Source organism: Oncorhynchus tshawytscha, linkage group LG25 (genome assembly GCF_018296145.1).
Source record: "Oncorhynchus tshawytscha isolate Ot180627B linkage group LG25, Otsh_v2.0, whole genome shotgun sequence".
NCBI lineage: Eukaryota > Metazoa > Chordata > Actinopteri > Salmoniformes > Salmonidae > Oncorhynchus > Oncorhynchus tshawytscha.
In genome coordinates this window covers 1,102,585-1,122,977 of record NC_056453.1, presented here as the reverse complement: position 1 = coordinate 1,122,977, position 20,393 = coordinate 1,102,585, and the positions used below count along the sequence as shown (strand labels likewise).

The 20,393-nt window shown below is 47.3% G+C and overlaps 2 protein-coding genes across 4 annotated transcripts in view; one reads left to right on the top strand and one right to left on the bottom strand.

Annotated features, from left to right (window-relative positions):
• LOC112244670 (ras association domain-containing protein 5) overlaps nucleotides 1-17,895 on the bottom strand; it is a 44,947-nt gene extending 27,052 nt beyond the window's left edge. For both annotated transcript variants that reach the window (XM_024412397.2, XM_024412398.2), the window contains exon 1: nucleotides 16,677-17,895. In XM_024412397.2, coding sequence (XP_024268165.1) covers nucleotides 16,677-17,637 — 961 coding nt within the window. In that variant the 5' untranslated portion in view covers nucleotides 17,638-17,895. The remainder of the gene's footprint in view (nucleotides 1-16,676) is intronic.
• Nucleotides 1-20,393, top strand: part of ccdc186 (coiled-coil domain-containing protein 186) — a 1,196,038-nt gene that overhangs the window by 1,006,976 nt on the left and 168,669 nt on the right. The gene's annotated exons all lie outside the window — the stretch shown is intronic.

Sequence of the window (20,393 nt, the reverse complement as noted above, 5' to 3'; positions counted from 1 at the left end):
AACCAAAACACAGAACTGTACCTGTCTCTCAGGCAACAGAAGAGACCAGGCTGAACCAAAACACAGAACTGTACCTGTCTCTCAGGCAACAGAAGACACAAGGCTGAACCAAAACACAGAACTGTCCCTGTCTCTCAGGCAACAGGAGAGACAAGGCTGAACCAAAACACAGAACTGTACCTGTCTCTCAGGCAACAGAAGAGACAAGGCTGAACCAAAACACAGAACTGTACCTGTCTCTCAGGCAACAGAAGAGACAAGGCTGAACCAAAACACAGAACTGTACCTGTCTCTCAAGCAACAGAAGAGACAAGGCTGAACCAAAACACAGAACTGTACCTGTCTCTCAGGCAACAGAAGAGACCAGGCTGAACCAAAACACAGAACTGTACCTGTCTCTCAGGCAACAGAAGAGACAAGGCTGAACCAAAACACAGAACTGTACCTGTCTCTCAAGCAACAGAAGAGACAAGACTGAACCAAAACACAGAACTGTCCCTGTCTCTCAGGCAACAGAAGAGACAAGGCTGAACCAAAACTGAGAACTTTCCCTGTCTCCTAGGCAACAGAAGACACAAGGCTGAACCAAAACACAGAACTGTCCCTGTCTCTCAGGCAACAGAAGAGACAAGGCTGAACCAAAACACAGAACTGTACCTGTCTCTCAAGCAACAGAAGAGACCAGGCTGAACCAAAACTGAGAACTTTCCCTGTCTCCTAGGCAACAGAAGGGACTAGGCCAAAACAAAACAGAGAACTTACCCTGTCTCCTAGGTAACAGAAGAGACAAGGCCAAATCAAAACACAGAACTGTCCCTGTCTCCCAGGAAACAGAGGAGAGAAGGCCTGGACATTATCTAACAGAACACACACACATATCACATAGTCACACACATCTGTGTGTATATCTACAGCTGACACCACACACAGCAGAGTGACACCCTGAACACTAAGCTAGTCAATCACACAGAGTGGGGAGATGCTGAGTGAACTAGAGCTAGCCAATGAAAGAGAGATGCTGTGAGAGGTCTGAAAGAATGGATGAGAGGTGATTTTGCTAGGGCGCATTTCTGAAGGTGATAATCACACACCTCTCTACAACCTATTTCAGACGGAATTCATGGTATGACACGGCGCGCGGACACAAACACTCACACAGTCGCTCTGTCAGGCCTGTGCCACCCACACACACCAAATATAACCAGCATGCCCAGGTAGAGGAAGTAGCAGTCCAAGGAGAGAAACACGCTAACACACTCAAACCCGTCATAGGGTTTTCCTGAAGTAATAAAACTCCTGGTCCTCGACAAGAGGACACTAGAGACAACAGAAACAGAAAATCAACAAATTTCTATTGGTAAGGCAGAGTGGTGGACAGCGGGGACTTTGGGGCTGGAAGAGGATGGGATTCCATCCGCCATCTTGGTCAGTTCCTCACAGAAGCCGTAGTATAAACAATCATGACAATTACGGCTAGAGGAGAAGTCAGCCAGTAGGACAGATAGGCTAATGAAATGTTTTGATACAATGATCTAACATGATGAAGAAAAGGAACCGGTTTAATCTAAATAAGTTCTTTATGCTCAAGGCCTAAAGTGAGGTTATATCAATTAAATGTATTTATAAAGCCCGTTTTACATCAGCTGATGTTTTATTGTAGTTAAGAGAGTTAAGTAGTTTAACTGCACAAACGGATTAACTGCACAGTTGACTGCATGTGTGGGTGTGGGTGTGGATGTGTGTACACAGACCAGCCAGCCACTGCAGCCCCTCCACAATGTGTTCAGATATTTTGTGACCCACACCCCCATCAAAGTTGCCCATCCCTGCTCTAGAGGGATTAGCTGGTCCACTGCTGATTGGTGGAGGGAGGGCTGTGACATCATACAGGTGTAGTGACATGTTCTGGTTCCTTTGATAAGCTGATAGATGTTTGGTCAGGACCTTATCAGCCCTTCACAGACAGCTCTCGAATAAGACACACACACAATGCACACACGATTGACTTAAAATGGTACACACACTCACAGATGCATTTACGCTCACAGGCAAACACTTCAGTCCAATTTCTTATTTCACTATGTTAATCTATAAATCTGTCTCTGGAGCCTCGTCTTTTTTCTACCAAGGTGCAGACAGCTTGTTCTCCTTGTATTATGCTCTATACCCACTCAGTATTTATCCCTGGACACTACTGCGTCAGTCCACTCCGCGAACAGAAACACTAGGATCCATGCTGAACTCCATTCCAGGCCCCTAAACAGTCAGTTCTAATGTCATATTCCCAGTACAGACCACAGGCAGACATCTAGAATCTGGTTTTATAGGATCGTCCCCTCGGATTACAAATAAGGTTTATAAGAACACATTTATCATCGGATGACTTTGATGTTCAGAGTCATCTATCGGGAGAAAAGACAGAGATAGAGAGATTCTGAGTTACAGTATACAGTAGTTAAAAGGGTCATTGTAGAGATGTCCTTTTCTTGACATAATGTAACAATACTCCTACCCAGCACCTCTATCTTCCTCTCATTCCTGTCTTTCTTTTTATCTTCTGCTATCTGTTCTCTATCTACCATATCTTGTCATCTTACTCTCTGACACTCCTCTCAACCCTCCACCTTCTTTCTTTCTTCCTCTCTCTCTCCTTTCCTCCCATCTCCCTCCTCCTCTAGACCTGAGAAATGGATGCATTCATTGCGAGAACCATTGAAGGAGCTCCATCTCTCCATCCCTCTCTCTCCCCCTCTCCATACCTGAGGAAGAGGTGATGAGTGATCCGTGGGAACTGGTTCTGCGGAGCATCCGTAGTCCGTCACTCCAGGAACGAGACTTAGGCAGGCGCCGTAACAGCCTTCCCAAACGCCTGGACACCTGACCAAAACACGCACTGCCCATATCGCCATCCTCACCCCCCAAGTCACCCTCTCCCTCACCCCCCACCTCAGCCGTCAGATGCAGAGACAAGGATTGAGAAACTCTTAACTGGTTTACACCCTCACCTCTCTCCCCCTCCTCTACCCCACACCCCACCATCAACGGTGCTACCGGTGTCCGTCTGGGAGCGTGGCACCACCTCGCTGGCACCGTCCTGTACCCCAGGCCGCCAGCTCCCTCCGGCGAATGCCCTCTTCCCCTCTCCTGCCTGTGGCTGAGGGACTCCCTGTCGATCCGAGGGCTGCCTGCTCGCCAGCCTCCCCAGTGCCCGCCATCCCAGCGCCACCACTCACCCAGCTGTGCCACGCTCCGAACCAGCACCCCGCCCACCTCTCGCTTTGCCACCCCGTACACACACAGACCTCACACACACCTCGCTCTTACCTCACGCACACACTCAGACACACTGCCTCCTCTTCTTCCCGTACCCTTCCGATAGTCAATGCACACACACACACACACTTCTAGCCCTGACAGTCCTCACACCTCAGCTTGCCTCTCTCCCCTCCCTCCTTCTCTCCCTCATCCTCTGTGTTTCCTCACACATACCACTACCCTCAACCTATCCTCACCCCACTGCTGGCATCACTCTCTCTCATTCACTTGTTTTGTAGATGATGGACTCCGTGTTCTCTTGTTCTTTCTCTCTATCTCTCAGCTCTCTGTGCCTCTGCTGCAGCACCCACACACTCTGCAGCAGCAGACAGCTTAAAGAGACAGAGCCCCAACACTCAAACTCATCATTGCTCGCTCTCTCTCTCTATCACTGGCTTCCCCTCTCTAGTCCTCCTTGTCTATCAAAATATTTGTCCATCTCCAGGGTCACTGGACATCTTCATGGTCACACGCCAATAACACAGTAAACATGCTAGAGCAGAGCACTGCAGTGTTGGATACTGTCTCCCAAATGTTGTCTCAACTTCCACTGCCTCCTTTCCTTCCGTCTCTCCCTCGCTCTCCTCCAATCGTGCCATCTCTCTCTCTCTTCCTTGCTCTCCTCCAATCGCGCCCTCTCTCCCTCGCTCTCCTCCAATCGCACCCTCTCTCCTCCAATTGCGCCATTCTCTCTCTCTCTCTCCTGTGTGAATATCACAGCCTGGCAAGTGAAATGATTCACCACAAAACATCACAGAAAGTAAGTCTTTTTACTGTGTGACATGCTTCGCACCAGCTCTCTGTATGTGTGTGTGTCTTTATGTGTGAGTGTGTGTCTGTATGTGTGAGTGTGTGTGTCTGTATGTGTGTGTGTGTCTGTATGTGTGTGTGTCTGTATGTGTGTGTGTGTGTGTCTGTATGTGTGTGTGTGTGTCTGTATGTGTGTGTGTCTGTATGTGTGTGTGTCTGTATGTCTGTATGTGTGTGTGTGTGTCTGTATGTGTGTGTGTGTGTCTGTATGTGTGTGTGTGTGTCTGTATGTGTGTGTGTGTGTCTGTATGTGTGTGTGTGTGTCTGTATGTGTGTGTGTCTGTATGTGTGTGTGTGTGTCTGTATATGTGTGTGTGTGTGTCTGTATGTGTGTGTGTCTGTATGTGTGAGTGTGTGTCTGTATGTGTGTGTGTCTGTGTGTGTCTGTGTGTGTGTGTCTGTATGTGTATGTGCATATCTTGGTATGTATGATACACACTCCATCGGCTATTAATATGCCCTGGAGAAGACATCGAGAGGGCTGCTGGGACTTTTCCTGCCCTACTTCTGAGCCTGATGAGTTTGGAGGCACAGGATGTACCAGCCTTCATCAAATCACACACACACACACACACACACACCTATATATACATATATTACCTACTCATCTGCAACAGCATGAGTAATATAGATGATATGATTATGACACCAGTTATATCATCAATAGCACCATCTCTCCATGCACTGCTGAACTAGCAGCCACTTAATACACTCTGTTTTACACCTGTTGTGTGCCCACTCCTCCTTTCTCTAACACCCATTAAGACAAGGCAGTTACACACACTGCTGTCTCCACAAACCACCTTAGAGCAGTCCCAGGGCCTGCCAAGTGCACCCTAAATATAACCTGAGTAAAACTCCCCACAGATCTGTCACACATACAGGAGAACTGCATCAACTCTCTCTCTCTCTCTCTCTGTCTCTCTCTCTCGCACACACACACACACACACACACACACACACACACACACACACACACACACACACACACACACGCACGCACGCACGCACGCACGCACGCACGCACACACACACACACACACACGCACACACACATAGGAGATAGTCTCTTATGTGAAGACAACATCACTCGTTGGTATTCATCCCATGGCAGCCATAACAGTTCAACTAATATTTGAAATCTTAAACCATATTTCCTTATTCTTTAAAAAAAAAAATTTAAACCTAACCCTAGCTCCATGTGCACACCCTGGCTCCCTAACCCTAGCTCCATGTGCACACCCTGGGTCTACCCTAACCCTAGCTCCATGTGCACACCCTGGCTCTACCCTAACCCTAGCTCCATGTGCACACCCTGGCTCTACCCTAACCCTAGCTCCATGTGCACACCCTGGGTCTACCCTAACCCTAGCTCCATGTGCACACCCTGGCTCTACCCTAACCCTAGCTCCATGTGCACACCCTGGCTCTACCCTAACCCTAGCTCCATGTGCACACCCTGGGTCTACCCTAACCCTAGCTCCATGTGCACACCCTGGCTCTACCCTAACCCTAGCTCCATGTGAACACCCTGGCTCTACCCTAACCCTAGCTCCATGTGTACACCCTGGCTCTACCCTAACCCTAGCTCCATGTGCACACCCTGGCTCTACCCTAACCCTAGCTCCATGTGCACACCCTGGCTCTACCCTAACCCTAGCTCCATGTGCACACCCTGGCTCTACCCTAACCCTAGCCATAACCCTAACCCTAGCCATAACCCTAGCCATGCCCTAAAGTCCTCATGAAGGGGTGAATAGAAAGCTCGGAGGCAGCATCATGACATTGAGTTGTAAAGTTTCTAATGTCTCTCTATGACTGACATCCCTGCACAAACGTTGAACATTTCTGGCTGCCTGGCCCAATGTTGAACTCTCTGCTCAGACGAGACTAGCATGGTCAGAAGGGGTCATGTTAGACATTTGTAGATATGCTAGGCTGGTGGTTTATTAAACATGTGTAGCAGTGGTATGTGTGTACAGGAAGCTTAGAGCCATTAACACCCTCTGCTTCCTCTGCTGGAGTCAAAAGGAGCTCTGACAGTACGGTAACACACAGTCAGACTGCTATGGCTGCTGCTGAAGACAAGGCCAGCACTGTGTAGGGGATGGGGGAGGGCATAGGGTTTAGGATACAGGGAGGGCACAGGGTACAGTGGGGCAAAAAAGTATCTAGTCAGCCACCAATTGTGCAAGTTCTCCCACTTAAAAAGATGAGAGAGGCCTGTAATTTATCATAGGTACACTTCAACTATGACTGACAAAATGAGAAAAAAAAAATCCAGAAAATCACATTGTAGGATTTTTAATGAATTTATTTGCAAATTATGGTGGAAAATAAGTATTTGGTCAATAACAAAAGTTTCTCAATACTTTGTTATATACCCTTTGTTGGCAATGACAGGTCAAACGTTTTCTGTAAGTCTTCACAAGGTTTTCACACACTGTTGCTGGTATTTTGGCCCATTCCTCCATGCAGATCTCCTCTAGAGCAGTGATGTTTTGGGGCTGTTGCTGGGCAACACGGACTTTCAACTCCCTCCAAAGATTTTCTATGGGGTTGAGATCTGGAGACTGGCTAGGCCACTCCAGGACCTTGAAATGCTTCTTACGAAGCCACTCCTTCATTGCCCGGGCGGTGTGTTTGGGATCATTGTCATGCTGAAAGACCCAGCCACGTTTCATCTTCAATGCCCTTGCTGATGGAAGGACGTTTTCACTCTAAATCTCACGATACATGGCCCCATTCATTCTTTCCTTTACACGGATCAGTCGTCCTGGTCCCTTTGCAGAAAAACAGCCCGAAAGCATGATGTTTCCACCCCCATGCTTCACAGTAGGTATGGTGTTCTTTGGATGCAACCCAGCATTCTTTGTCCTCCAAACATGACGAGTTGAGTTTTTACCAAAAAGTTATATTTTGGTTTCATCTGATCATATGACATTCTCCCAATCTTCTTCTAGATCATCCAAATGCTCTCTAGCAAACTTCAGACGGGCCTGGACATGTACTGGCTTAAGCAGGGGGACACGTCTGGCACTGCAGGATTTGAGTCCCTGGCGGCGTAGTGTGTTACTGATGGTAGGCTTTGTTACTTTGGTCCCAGCTCTCTGCAGGTCATTCACTAGGTCCCCCTGTGTGGTTCTGGGATTTTTTGCTCACCGTTCTTGTGATAATTTTGACCCCACGGGGTGAGATCTTGCGTGGAGCCCCAGATCGAGGGAGATTATCAGTGGTCTTGTATGTCTTCCATTTCCTAATAATTGCTCCCACAGTTGATTTCTTCAAACCAAGCTGCTTACCTATTGCAGATTCAGTCTTCCCAGCCTGGTGCAGGTCTACAATTTTGTTTCTGGTGTCCTTTGACAGCTCTTTGGTCTTGGCCATAGTGGAGTTTGGAGTGTGACTGTTTGAGGTTGTGGACAGGTGTCTTTTATACTGATAACAAGTTCAAACAGGTGCCATTAATACAGGTAACGAGTGGAGGACAGAGGAGCCTCTTAAAGAAGAAGTTACAGGTCTGTGAGAGCCAGAAATCTTGCTTGTTTGTAGGTGACCAAATACTTATTTTCCACCATAATTTGCAAATAAATTCATAAAAAATCCTACAATGTGATTTTCTGGATTTTTTTCTCTCTCATTTTGTCTGTCATAGTTCAAGTGTACCTATGATCAAAATTACAGGCGTCTCTCATCTTTTTAAGTGGGAGAACTTGCACAATTGGTGGCTGACTAAATACTTTTTTGCCCCACTGTATATGTGGGCTAAGGGAGGGGACAGGTTATACTTTAGGGAGGGCATAGGGTTTAGGATACAGGGAGGGCACAGGGTATATGTGGGCTAAGGGAGGGGACAGGTTATACTTTAGGGAGGGCATAGGGAGAGTATCTCCATAAACTACCAGTATACTAGCTACCAATGAAGAGAGCTTCGTTAGGCCTAAGGCAACAGTGACATCACAACCAGACAAAATAAACAGGCTCACTGCATGAGGAGGAGGGTTGATCTCCTATTTTCTCTGCTATGGTAGCCTAGTGGTTTTTATTTATTTTATTTCACCTTTATTTAACCAGGTAGGCTAGTTGAGAACAAGTTCTAATTTACAACTGCGACCTGGCCAAGATAAAGCATAGCAGTGTGAACAGACAACACAGAGTTACACATGGAGTAAACAATTAACAAGTCAATAATACAGTAGAAAAAAAAAAGAAAAAAAGAGAGAGTCTATATACATTGTGTGCAAAAGGCATGAGGAGGTAGGTGAATAATTACAATTTAGCAGATCAACGCTGGAGTGATAAATGATCAGATGGTCATGTGCAGGTAGAGATACTGGTGTGCAAAAGAGCAGAAAAGTAAATAAATACAGTATGGGGATGAGGTAGGTGAATTGGGTGGGCTATTTACCGATGGACTATGTACTGCTGCAGCTGCTCAGATAGCAGATGTTTAAAGTTGGTGAGGGAGATAAAAGTCAGAGGCAGGTAGCCTAGTGGTTAGAGGAAGGTAGCCTAGTGGTTAGAGGCAGGTAGCCTAGTGGTTAGAGCATTGGGCCAGTAACCAAAAGGTTGCTGGATTGAATCCCAGAGCTGAAAAGGTAAACATCTGTCGTTCTGCCCTTGAACAAGGCAGTTAACCCACTGTTCCCCGGGGTGCCAAAGACGTGGATGTCGATTAAGGCAGCCCCACGCACCTCTCTGATTCAGAGGTTGTGTTAAATGCAGAAGACGTGGATGTCGATTAAGGCAGCCCCACGCACCTCTCTGATTCAGAGGTTGTGTTAAATGCAGAAGACGTGGATGTCGATTAAGGCAGCCCCACGCACCTCTCTGATTCAGAGGTTGTGTTAAATGCAGAAGACGTGGATGTCGATTAAGGCAGCCCCACGCACCTCTCTGATTCAGAGGTTGTGTTAAATGCAGAAGACGTGGATGTCGATTAAGGCAGCCCCACGCACCTCTCTGATTCAGAGGTTGTGTTAAATGCAGAAGACGTGGATGTCGATTAAGGCAGCCCCCACACCTCTCTGATTCAGAGGTTGTGTTAAATGCACGAGACGTGGATGTCGATTAAGGCAGCCCCACGCACCTCTCTGATTCAGAGGTTGTGTTAAATGCACGAGACGTGGATGTCGATTAAGGCAGCCCCACGCACCTCTCTGATTCAGAGGTTGTGTTAAATGCACGAGACGTGGATGTCGATTAAGGCAGCCCCACGCACCTCTCTGATTCAGAGGTTGTGTTAAATGCACGAGACGTGGATGTCGATTAAGGCAGCCCCACACACCTCTCTGATTCAGAGGTTGTGTTAAATGCAGAAGACGTGGATGTCGATTAAGGCAGCCCCACGCACCTCTCTGATTCAGAGGTTGTGTTAAATGCATAAGACGTGGATGTCGATTAAGGCAGCCCCACGCACCTCTCTGATTCAGAGGTTGTGTTAAATGCAGAAGACGTGGATGTCGATTAAGGCAGTCCCACACACCTCTCTGATTCAGAGGTTGTGTTAAATGCAGAAGACGTGGATGTCGATTAAGGCAGCCCCACGCACCTCTCTGATTCAGAGGTTGTGTTAAATGCAGAAGACGTGGATGTCGATTAAGGCAGCCCCACACACCTCTCTGATTCAGAGGTTGTGTTAAATGCAGAAGACGTGGATGTCGATTAAGGCAGCCCCACGCACCTCTCTGATTCAGAGGTTGTGTTAAATGCAGAAGACGTGGATGTCGATTAAGGCAGCCCCACGCACCTCTCTGATTCAGAGGTTGTGTTAAATGCACGAGACGTGGATGTCGATTAAGGCAGCCCCACGCACCTCTCTGATTCAGAGGTTGTGTTAAATGCAGAAGACGTGGATGTCGATTAAGGCAGCCCCACGCACCTCTCTGATTCAGAGGTTGTGTTAAATGCAGAAGACGTGGATGTCGATTAAGGCAGCCCCACACACCTCTCTGATTCAGAGGTTGTGTTAAATGCAGAAGACGTGGATGTCGATTAAGGCAGCCCCACGCACCTCTCTGATTCAGAGGTTGTGTTAAATGCAGAAGACGTGGATGTCGATTAAGGCAGCCCCACGCACCTCTCTGATTCAGAGGTTGTGTTAAATGCAGAAGACGTGGATGTTGATTAAGGCAGCCCCACGCACCTCTCTGATTCAGAGGTTGTGTTAAATGCAGAAGACGTGGATGTCGATTAAGGCAGCCCCACGCACCTCTCTGATTCAGAGGTTGTGTTAAATGCAGAAGACGTGGATGTCGATTAAGGCAGCCCCACGCACCTCTCTGATTCAGAGGTTGTGTTAAATGCAGAAGACGTGGATGTCGATTAAGGCAGCCCCACGCACCTCTCTGATTCAGAGGTTGTGTTAAATGCAGAAGACGTGGATGTCGATTAAGGCAGCCCCACACACCTCTCTGATTCAGAGGTTGTGTTAAATGCAGAAGACACATTTGAGTTGAATGGATTCGGTTGGACAACTGACTAGGTCTCCCCCTTTATCCTTTCCTTTCAGTTTCTGCTAAAATTTCCCTAGTGTGTCTGCCTGCCTAGTGTGTCTGCCTGCCTAGTGTGTCTGCCTGCCTAGTGTGTCTGCCTGCCTAGTGTGTCTGCCTGCCTAGTGTGTCTGCCTGCCTAGTGTGTCTGCCTGCCTAGTGTGTCTGCCTGCCTAGTGTGTCTGCCTGCCTAGTGTGTCTGCCTGCCTAGTGTGTCTGCCTGCCTAGTGTGTCTGCCTGCCTAGTGTGTCTGCCTGCCTAGTGTGTCTGCCTGCCTAGTGTGTCTGCCTGCCTAGTGTGTCTGCCTGCCTAGTGTGTCTGCCTGCCTAGTGTGTCTGCCTGCCTAGTGTGTCTGCCTGCCTAGTGTGTCTGCCTGCCTAGTGTGTCTGCCTGCCTAGTGTGTCTGCCTGCCTAGTGTGTCTGCCTGCCTAGTGTGTCTGCCTGCCTAGTGTGTCTGCCTGCCTAGTGTGTCTGCCTGCCTAGTGTGTCTGCCTGCCTAGTGTGTCTGCCTGCCTAGTGTGTCTGCCTGCCTAGTGTGTCTGCCTGCCTAGTGTGTCTGCCTGCCTAGTGTGTCTGCCTGCCTAGTGTGTCTGCCTGCCTAGTGTGTCATCAGTGGCAGTGTCACTCCCCATGTTTTCCTGTGGAAGCAGTGACCAAAGACTGATTCAACGCCTGGAGAGAGAGACAGAGACCTTTGTTTATTATCTATTTCACTTGCTTTGGCTATGTAAACATCTGTTTCCCATGCCAATAAAGCCTGTTGAATTGGAGAGAGAGAGAACAGGAGAGAGAAAGAGAGAGAAAGAGAACAGGAGAGAGAGAACAGGAGAGAGAGAGAGAAAGAGAACAGGAGAGAGAGAGAACAGGAGAGAGAGAACAGGAGAGAGAAAGAGTACAGGAGAGAGAGAGAAAGAGAACAGGAGAGAGAGAGAGAACAGGAGAGAGAGAGAGAGAGAACAGGAGAGAGAGAGAACAGGAGAGGGAGAGAACAGGAGAGAGAGAGAAAGAGAACAGGAGAGAGAGAGAGAGAACAGGAGAGAGAGAGAGAGTGAGAGAGAGAGAACAGGAGAGAGAGAGAACAGGAGAGAGAGAGAACAGGAGAGGGAAAGAACAGGAGAGAGAGAGAACAGGAGAGAGAGAGAAAGAGAACAGGAGAGAGAGAGAACAGGAGAGAGAGAGAGAGAACAGGAGAGGGAGAGAACAGGAGAGAGAGAAAGAGAACAGGAGAGAGAAAGAGAACAGAGAGAGAGAGAGAGAGAACAGGAGAGAAAGAGAGAGAACAGGAGAGAGAGAGAGAGAGAGAGAGAGAGAGAGAGAGAGAACAGGAGAGAGAGAGGACAGGAGTGAGAGAGGACAGGAGTGAGAGAGAGAGAGAGAGGACAGGAGTGAGAGAGAGTGTGTGTAGGTGTGTATCTATGTGTGAGTTTCTACAACAGCAACTTTAGAGACCTTTAATTAAAAGATAACACTATCATTTTGTGAGGTTGCAGTTTTAGACCAAGGAGGGGTATAGTAAGAAACTGTACAGTATTGGGCTTCCCTCAGACACAAAATGGCTGTAATGCAACACTCACGATCAGGTTCATTAGGAAGTGGTGGTGGTGGATGGAGTGAGTGGAAGCTCTATCTGGAACACACACACACGCGCGCACACACACATTAGTGCTTCTAGTCCAAACTGCTCTATGAGATTATAACCTACATTTTATTAAGATTAGATGCACTATATGGATCTAGAATGGATCCTATATATGTACACTACCGTTCAAAAGTTTGTGGTCACTTAGAAATGCACATTTTCTAATGATCAATTAGCCTTTTAAAATGATAAAGTTGGATTAGCTAACACAACGTGCCATTGGAACACAGGACTGTGTTCCATGGGCCTCTGTACGCCTATGTAGCATTTCCATTAAAAATCAGCCATTTCCAGCTACAATAGTTATTTACAACATGAACAATGTCAACACTGTTTTTCTGATCAAATCTATGTTATTTTAATGGACAAAAACAAGGACATTTCTAAGTGACCCCAAACTTTTGAACGATGGTATGATGGTATATGGTATATGGTATATATGTACGATGTGGATCTAGAATGGATCCTATACACTACCGGTTAAATGTTTTAGAACACCTACTAATTCAAGGGTTTTTCTTTATTTTTACTATTTTCTACATGGTAGAATAAGTGTGAAGACATCAAAACTATGAAATAACATATATGGAATCATGTAGTAACCAAACAAAAGTATTAAACAAATAAAAATATTTTTTAAATTTGAGATTCTTCAAATAGCCACCCTTTGCCTTGATGAACAGTGTCACATCTGGAGGAAACCTGGCACCATCCCTACGGTGAAGCATGGCGGTGGCAGCATCATGCTGTGGGGATGTTTATCAGTGGCAGGGACTGGGAGACTAGTCAGGATCGAGGCAAAGATGAACGGAGCATAGTGCAGAGAGATCCTTGATGAAAACCTGCTCCAGATTGCCCAGGACCTCTGAATGTCCCTGAGTGGCCCAGCCAGAGCCTGGACTTGAACCAGATCTAACATTTCTGGAGAGACCTGAAAAAAGCTGTGCAACGACGTTCCCCATACAACCTGACAGACCTTGAGAGGATCTGCAGAGAAGAATAGGAGAAACTCAATATGTGCTAGCAAAACAGTCCTGTATCTGACCACTTCCGTATTGAGCGAGTCACTTGTATTTCCTTCTTAGTTTTTGCTTGTAAGCAGGAATCAGGATAGAATTATGGTCAGATTTGCCAAATGGAGGGCGGGGGAGAGCTTTGTATGCATCTCTGTGTGTGGAGTAAAGGTGGTCTAGAGTTTTTTTCCCTCTGGTTGCACATGTGACATGGTGGTAAAAATGAGGTAAAACGGATTTAAGTTTGCCTGCAGTAAAGTCCCTTGCTACTAGGAGTGTCGCTTCTGGATGAGCATTTTCTTGTTTGCTTATGGCCTTATAGAGTTGGTTGAGAGCGGTCTTATTGCCAGCATCGGTTTGTGGTGGTAAATAGACGGCTATGAATAATATAGATGAGAACTCTCCTGGTAAATAGTGTGGTCTACAACTTATCATAAGGTACTCTACCTCAGGCGAGCAATACCTCAAGACTTCTTTAATATTTGACATCGCGCACCAGGTGTCATTGACAAATAGACACACACCCCGCCCCTGTAGCTTCTCTGTCCTGCCGGTGCATGGAAAATCCCACCAGCTCTATATTATCCATATAGTCGTTCAGCCACGACTTGGTGAAACATAAGACATTACAATTTTTAATGTCCTGTTGCTAGTATAATCTTGATCGTAGGTCATCTATTTTATTTTCCAATGATTGCACGTTGGCCAATAGAAGATATGGCAGTGGGAGTTTACTCAATCGCCTACGAATTCTCGTAAGGCAGCCTGACCTCCGCCCCCTTTTTTCCCGTCTTTTCTTCACGCAAACGACGGGGATCTGGGCCTGTTCCTGAGAAGCAGTATTTCCTTCACATCGGACTCGTTAAAGAAAAAATATTCTTCCAGTTTGAGGTGAGTAATCGCTGTTCTGATGTCCAGAAGTAATTTTCGGTCATAAGAGACGGTAGCAGCAACATTATGTACTAAATACGTTTTAAAAATAAGTTACAAACAACTCGAAAAACCTAACAAAATAGCACAGTTGGTTGGGAGCACGTAAAACATCAGCCATCCCCTCTGACGCCATTATAAGGTGCAGGGTGGAGTAGCGGGTGGTAGCCAGATAGTAAGAGTGAGTAAGTTCAGGGCAGGGCACTAAGCGGAGGCTGGCTAGTGGTGACCATAACAGTCTGATGGCCTGGAAATAGAAGCTGTTTTTCACTCTCTCGGTCCCAGCTTTGATGCACCTGTACTGTCTTCGCCTTCTAGATGGTAGCAGGTGGTAGCGGTTGAACAGGTCGTGGCTCGGGTGGCTGAGGTCATGTCATCTACTATCCCTCTCTTTCTATTAGTCTCTCATCCCTTTCTCTATCCATCCTCTTCTATCTTTCCTGTCTTCTGTCCTTCCCTTTTTGTCCTTGACTATCTTTACCTATCATCTCTCTGCCCTCTTCCTTTGGCCTCTCTCTCTGCCCTCTCCCTTTGGCCTCTCTCTCTGCCCTCTCCCTTTGGCCTCTCTCTCTGCCCTCTCCCTTTGGCCTCTCTCTCTGCCCTCTCCCTTTGGCCTCTCTCTCTGCCCTCTCCCTTTGGCCTCTCTCTCTACCCTCTCCCTTTGGCCTCTCACTCTACCCTCTCCCTGCGCCCTCTCACTCTACCCTCTCCCTGCGCCCTCTCACTCTACCCTCTCCCTGCGCCCTCTCACTCTACCCTCTCCCTGCGCCCTCTCACTCTACCCTCTCCCTGCGCCCTCTCACTCTACCCTCTCCCTGCGCCCTCTCACTCTACCCTCTCCCTGCACCCTCTCACTCTACCCTCTCCCTGCGCCCTCTCCCTGCGCCCTCTCACTCTACCCTCTCCCTGCACCCTCTCACTCTACCCTCTCCCTGCACCCTCTCACTCTACCCTCTCCCTGCACCCTCTCACTCTACCCTCTCCCTGCACCCTCTCACTCTACCCTCTCCCTGCACCCTCTCACTCTACCCTCTCCCTGTGCCCTCTCCCTCCGCCCTCTCCCTGTGGCCTCTCTCTCCGCCCTCTCCCTGTGCCCTCTCTCTCTACCCTCTCCCTGTGGCCTCTCGCTCTACCCTCTCCCTGCGCCCTCTCGCTTTACCCTCTCCCTGTGGCCTCTCGCTCTACCCTCTCCCTGCGCCCTCTCGCTCTACCCTCTCCCTGCGCCCTCTCACTCTATGCTCTCCCTGTGCCCTCTGCCTCTACCCTCTCCCTGTGCCCTCTCCCCTCTCCCTCTACATGTGCCCTCTCCCTCTACATGTGCCCTCTCCCTCTACATGTGACCTCTCCCTCTCCCTGTGACCTCTCCCTGTGCCCTCTCTCTCCCCTTAGTTTCCTTTCTCCTCATCGCCAACTCCTCTTCTCCTTTATACCGCTCTTTCCACTCTCTCTTACACTACCATTCTCTTCCATTTTCTTGCTCTCTCTTCTTCCCCTCCCCACTTGAGTTCTCTCTGAGCACCCCGCCATAGAGCCTACATAGGACAGAAAGAGTGGAGGAGTCCATGAAAGCCTGCTTCACTGTTGTTGCATTGTTAACACTGGAAGTAGAGCAGAAAGATGCTATGTGTACTGAAGAAAGTAGTGTGATGTTGTGTGTGAGAGAGCACAGTGGTGACAGAGAACCGTGGTGACAGAACTGTGGTGATAGAGAACCAGTAGGATTGAATGTGGGCTAGATGACACCTGAGCCATGTTTAAAACACATACAGACACAAACATGCCACTCCGTTACCCTCCAGAGCAGTCACACATGGGAACTGGGACCAAAATACCCCCATACAGATATGACAATGGCAGATGACCTACAGTAGTACTGACACATGCACTAGCTTAATATTCCATAAACACAAGCATAACTCTAGACTTCCTAAACTAACTTTGTCCTTCTCTCTCTCTCTTTCTCTCTCACTCCCTCATTCCTGTCTCTCTGCATAGGCTAATGCCTGAAGCTGTGCTTGCAAATCATGCTGTGACACTGAGAGGGAGGGGAGGCTGGAGGAGGATAGGGGGACAGAGAGACGAGTCTGGGAGGACAAGATAATGAGGTTTCCATAGGAAGTTGCTGGCTGCAGCTCTGAATGCTTGGCAAAGTCACGCTCTCTCCCTCTCTCTGAAGAGTATATTGCTAGTCTAGTCCTGGCCTGATAGTGCGCTTCACATTTAAGCCAGACGCAACAACAGCCAGCAGTATCCACCTTGGTATGAGGTCAATATCCAAGCCTCATCTTCAAACTATGATGTCACAGCACATCCCTCAAAGCAATTCTGCACTATCATCCCATATCACACCAACTGAAAGAAAAGCAATCAAGCACAAACCATCTCTATTATATTGTAGTAAAGCAACAGTTACACCTTCCTCCTGAAGAACTGGAAATGAATGTGTCCTCTACTGTCATGGTTTAGCCCACTACTTACTTTTACACTTGAGCGCCTGCTGGGCGTTGATTGGCTGGTTACAAACGTCGCACCAGTCCTGAGTAACTGTTCTGGTCCAGAACAGGTGGCCCTCCCCTGTCTCCGCACGGACGCGCGGGTCCTCCTGCTCCTGGGAGGCAAATATTGACCAGGCCTCCTTCCGGTGTGGTTCTGTGCGCACGAGTTTAACGACCCCTGTCCTTCCCTGTGTCAACCGCTCCATCGGTGGCCCCCCGGTGTCCCCTTTGGTACCCGGCCCGGTGATCTCACCAGGGAGGCTGTAGGATGCGCGCATCCTGACTGGCCGGTCCCGATGTGAGTGTGCGCCAGTGTGTCCGTTTGTGGGCGCGCTTGATCTGTCACACTTGGCATCTGCTATCTGTTCGTTGGCGGATGTGCTTGACCGAACATTTGTGACGGTCTTCAGTAAACTCCCTCCGTCATCGGCATAGTCATTGCCGCTTGCCTTCCGTCCGCATTGACCAGTGTCCTCCCTCGCCGCCGTCGTGTCTCTCTCCGTGTGCCCACAATCAGGCCTGCTGCTGTCGCGTTCTCTGTCGAAGCTACGTGGCACCAGCTCCGGCTGAGCCCCACTTCTCACCCCGGGATTCCCCCCTCCTACCTCGGCTGCTGCTCTCTGGTGTGCCGGGGTCAGAGACGGGTTTAGCGGGGTTGCTGTGACTGCTGATAAGACCGACACCGAACCGCACTCCCGCTTCACCGATATCTTCCTGGTCACCATATTCTCCAGGGAGTATTTCCTCGGTAACGTTATTTTCTTCTTCCCGGTGGCCGTTATTTCCTTAAAGAAAAACTCCTGGTCTGGGCTAGGACGATGCTGTCTTGGTCCTACCACACTCACTGAAGCCATTGCCCTGCTCCTAATACAATGCCCTAATAACGTGTGTGTATCGGTGCGTGTGCGGTGAATGTAAACTAAATTGAAGCGCGAGCCAGGCATGAAGTGTGACACATCTGCAACGACGATTCTGAAAGCGTTTAAATGCCACAGGGGGACGAGCACTCTTAAAGCGGCAGTGTGCTTAATCCAGGGATTTTTCAGTGATTGTACATGACAGTGTAGACTAACCAGGGATTAAACTACTACTAGGTTACTTCTACTAATACTACAGTACTATTATTATTTGTACTACTATTACAGTAGCCTACTACTACACTATTTATAGCCATGACGAGCTTTGAAAGGCTGGTCATGGCTCACATCATCAAGGACATCAACCACCCGAGCCACTGCCTGTTCACCCCGCTATCATCCAGAAGGCGAGGTCAGTACAGGTGCATCAAAGCTGGGACCGAGAGACTGAAAAACAGCTTCTATCTCAAGGCCATCAGACTGTTAAACAGCCACCACTAACATTGAGTGGCTGCTGCCAACACACTGACACTGACTCAACTCCAGCCACTTTAATCATGGGAATTGATGGGAAATGATGTAAATATATCACTAGCCACTTTAAACAATGCTACCTTATATAATGTTTACATACCCTACATTATTCATCTCATATGCATACGTATATACTGTACTCTATATCATCGACTGCATCCTTATGTAATACATGTCTCACTAGCCACTTTAACTATGCCACTTTGTTTACATACTCATCTCATATGTATATACTGTACTCGATATCAGCTACTGTATCTTGCCTATGCTGCTCTGTACCATCACTCATTCATATATCCTTATGTACATATTCTTTATCCCCTTACACTGTGTATAAGACAGTAGTTTTGGAATTGTTAGTTAGATTACTTGTTGGTTATTACTGCATTGTCGGAACTAGAAGCACAAGCATTTCGCTACACTCGCATTAACATCTGCTAACCATGTGTATGTGACAAATAAAATTTGATTTGATTTGATCAACATCATCATGCTGGAAACCCTAGACCCACTCTGCCCCAACAGATCCACAGATGACACAATCTCAACCGCACTCCACATTGCCCTTTCCCACCTGGACAAAAGGAACACCTATGTGAGAATGCTTTGACTACAGCTCAGTGTTCAACACCATAGTGCCCTCAAAGCACATCAATAAACTAAGGACCCTGGGATTAAACATCTCCCTCTGCAACTGGATCTTGGACTTCCTGACGGGCCACCCCCTGGTGGTACCAAGTCTAGGACCAAAAGGTTGCTTAACAGCTTCTACCCCAAAGCCATACGACTGCTGAACAATTAATCAAATGGCCACCGGACTATTACATTGACCCCCCTTTGTTTTTTTACTCTGCTGCTACTAGCTGTTTATTATCTATGCATAGTCACTTTACAAATGACCTTGACTATCACCTGTACCCCCTGCAAATTTGGTAGGTTACTCCCTGGATATAGCCTTGTTGTTGTTGTTATGTCATTTTCCTCTGTTGCTTTTTACTTTAGTTTATACAGTACATATTTTCTTAACTCTATTTCTTGAACTGTATTGTTGGTTAAGGGCTTGTAAGTAAGCAGTTAACAGTAAGGTTTACACTAAATACAATTCGATATGGGCCTACTGTAGGCTATTACTACTGCACTATATTACTACTGCACTATATTACTACTGCACTATATTACTACTGCACTATATTACTACTGTACTATATTACTACTGTACTATATTACTACTGCACTATATTACTACTGCTACAGATGATGATAGAATAGACATATGTTGTTTTTCACCATTCTTTCCAATCATTATTATGGAATCATTTTTTGGTGACTGAGCCCAAAGACAAAAATCCATGAACTTCTGAACTTGTTCTGTTGCCATTAGCATACAGTACATAGAACCTATAAACATGGGATAGACATCAGTGAACCCATCCACGTACATAGCTTATGAAGAAGTACAAATGCTAACCATTTAGCCTGCTGTGTTACGATTAGGAAAAGTATAAACATTTCCATGTCACAATACATCATCTGTTTTATAAGAAACCACATGAGGTAGTGAGCTTGTTCCCCACGAGACAGAAATTCCCCCAATGGTTTGCAGAACACCCCTGTCACAAACACCCAACTACGCACACATAAGGCTCAAACACAAATACCTTTCACTTTCACATTATTAAAGTGTATTTAGTTTACATTGTGATGAGTTTAGTTGTTTCTTGTTTACTCAGGAAAACCTCCTGTTTGTCAGTCTACTCTTCATCCGTCATTCTCAAACCAGTTGGCACTGAGTCAAATTGAGAGGTTGTAGATATTCAGTAATTGCACAGTGAAGTCCGGAGGCTGAAAAGATTTGTCATGGGCCTTCAAATCCTCAAAACGTTATCGAGAGCATCTTGACTGGCTGCATCACCGCTTGGTACGGTATATGTACGTATGGCCAATACATCACTGGGGCCGTGTCAATACATCACCTCTATACCGGGCCGTGTCAGAGGAAGGCCCCAAAAATGGTCAAAGACTCCAGCCTCTCTCTACCACATGGCAAGCGGCAACTTCTACCCCCAAGCCATAAGACTTCTAAACAAGACTGCTAAATAGCTAATCAATTGGCAGGTTACTGTCTGTATGTGTGTGTGTGTGTGTGTGTGTGTGTGTGTGTGCTCTGCCAGTGTTTTCTCTGCATGTCATGTCCTCATGTTTCATGTCTGAAGGCAGCTGATGTCACCCACTGTATGTTCTCCCTTGTGACTTTGTAGCCGGGAAATCATTTCAACATAAACAAATGTTTAAATCGCATTATGATTTCA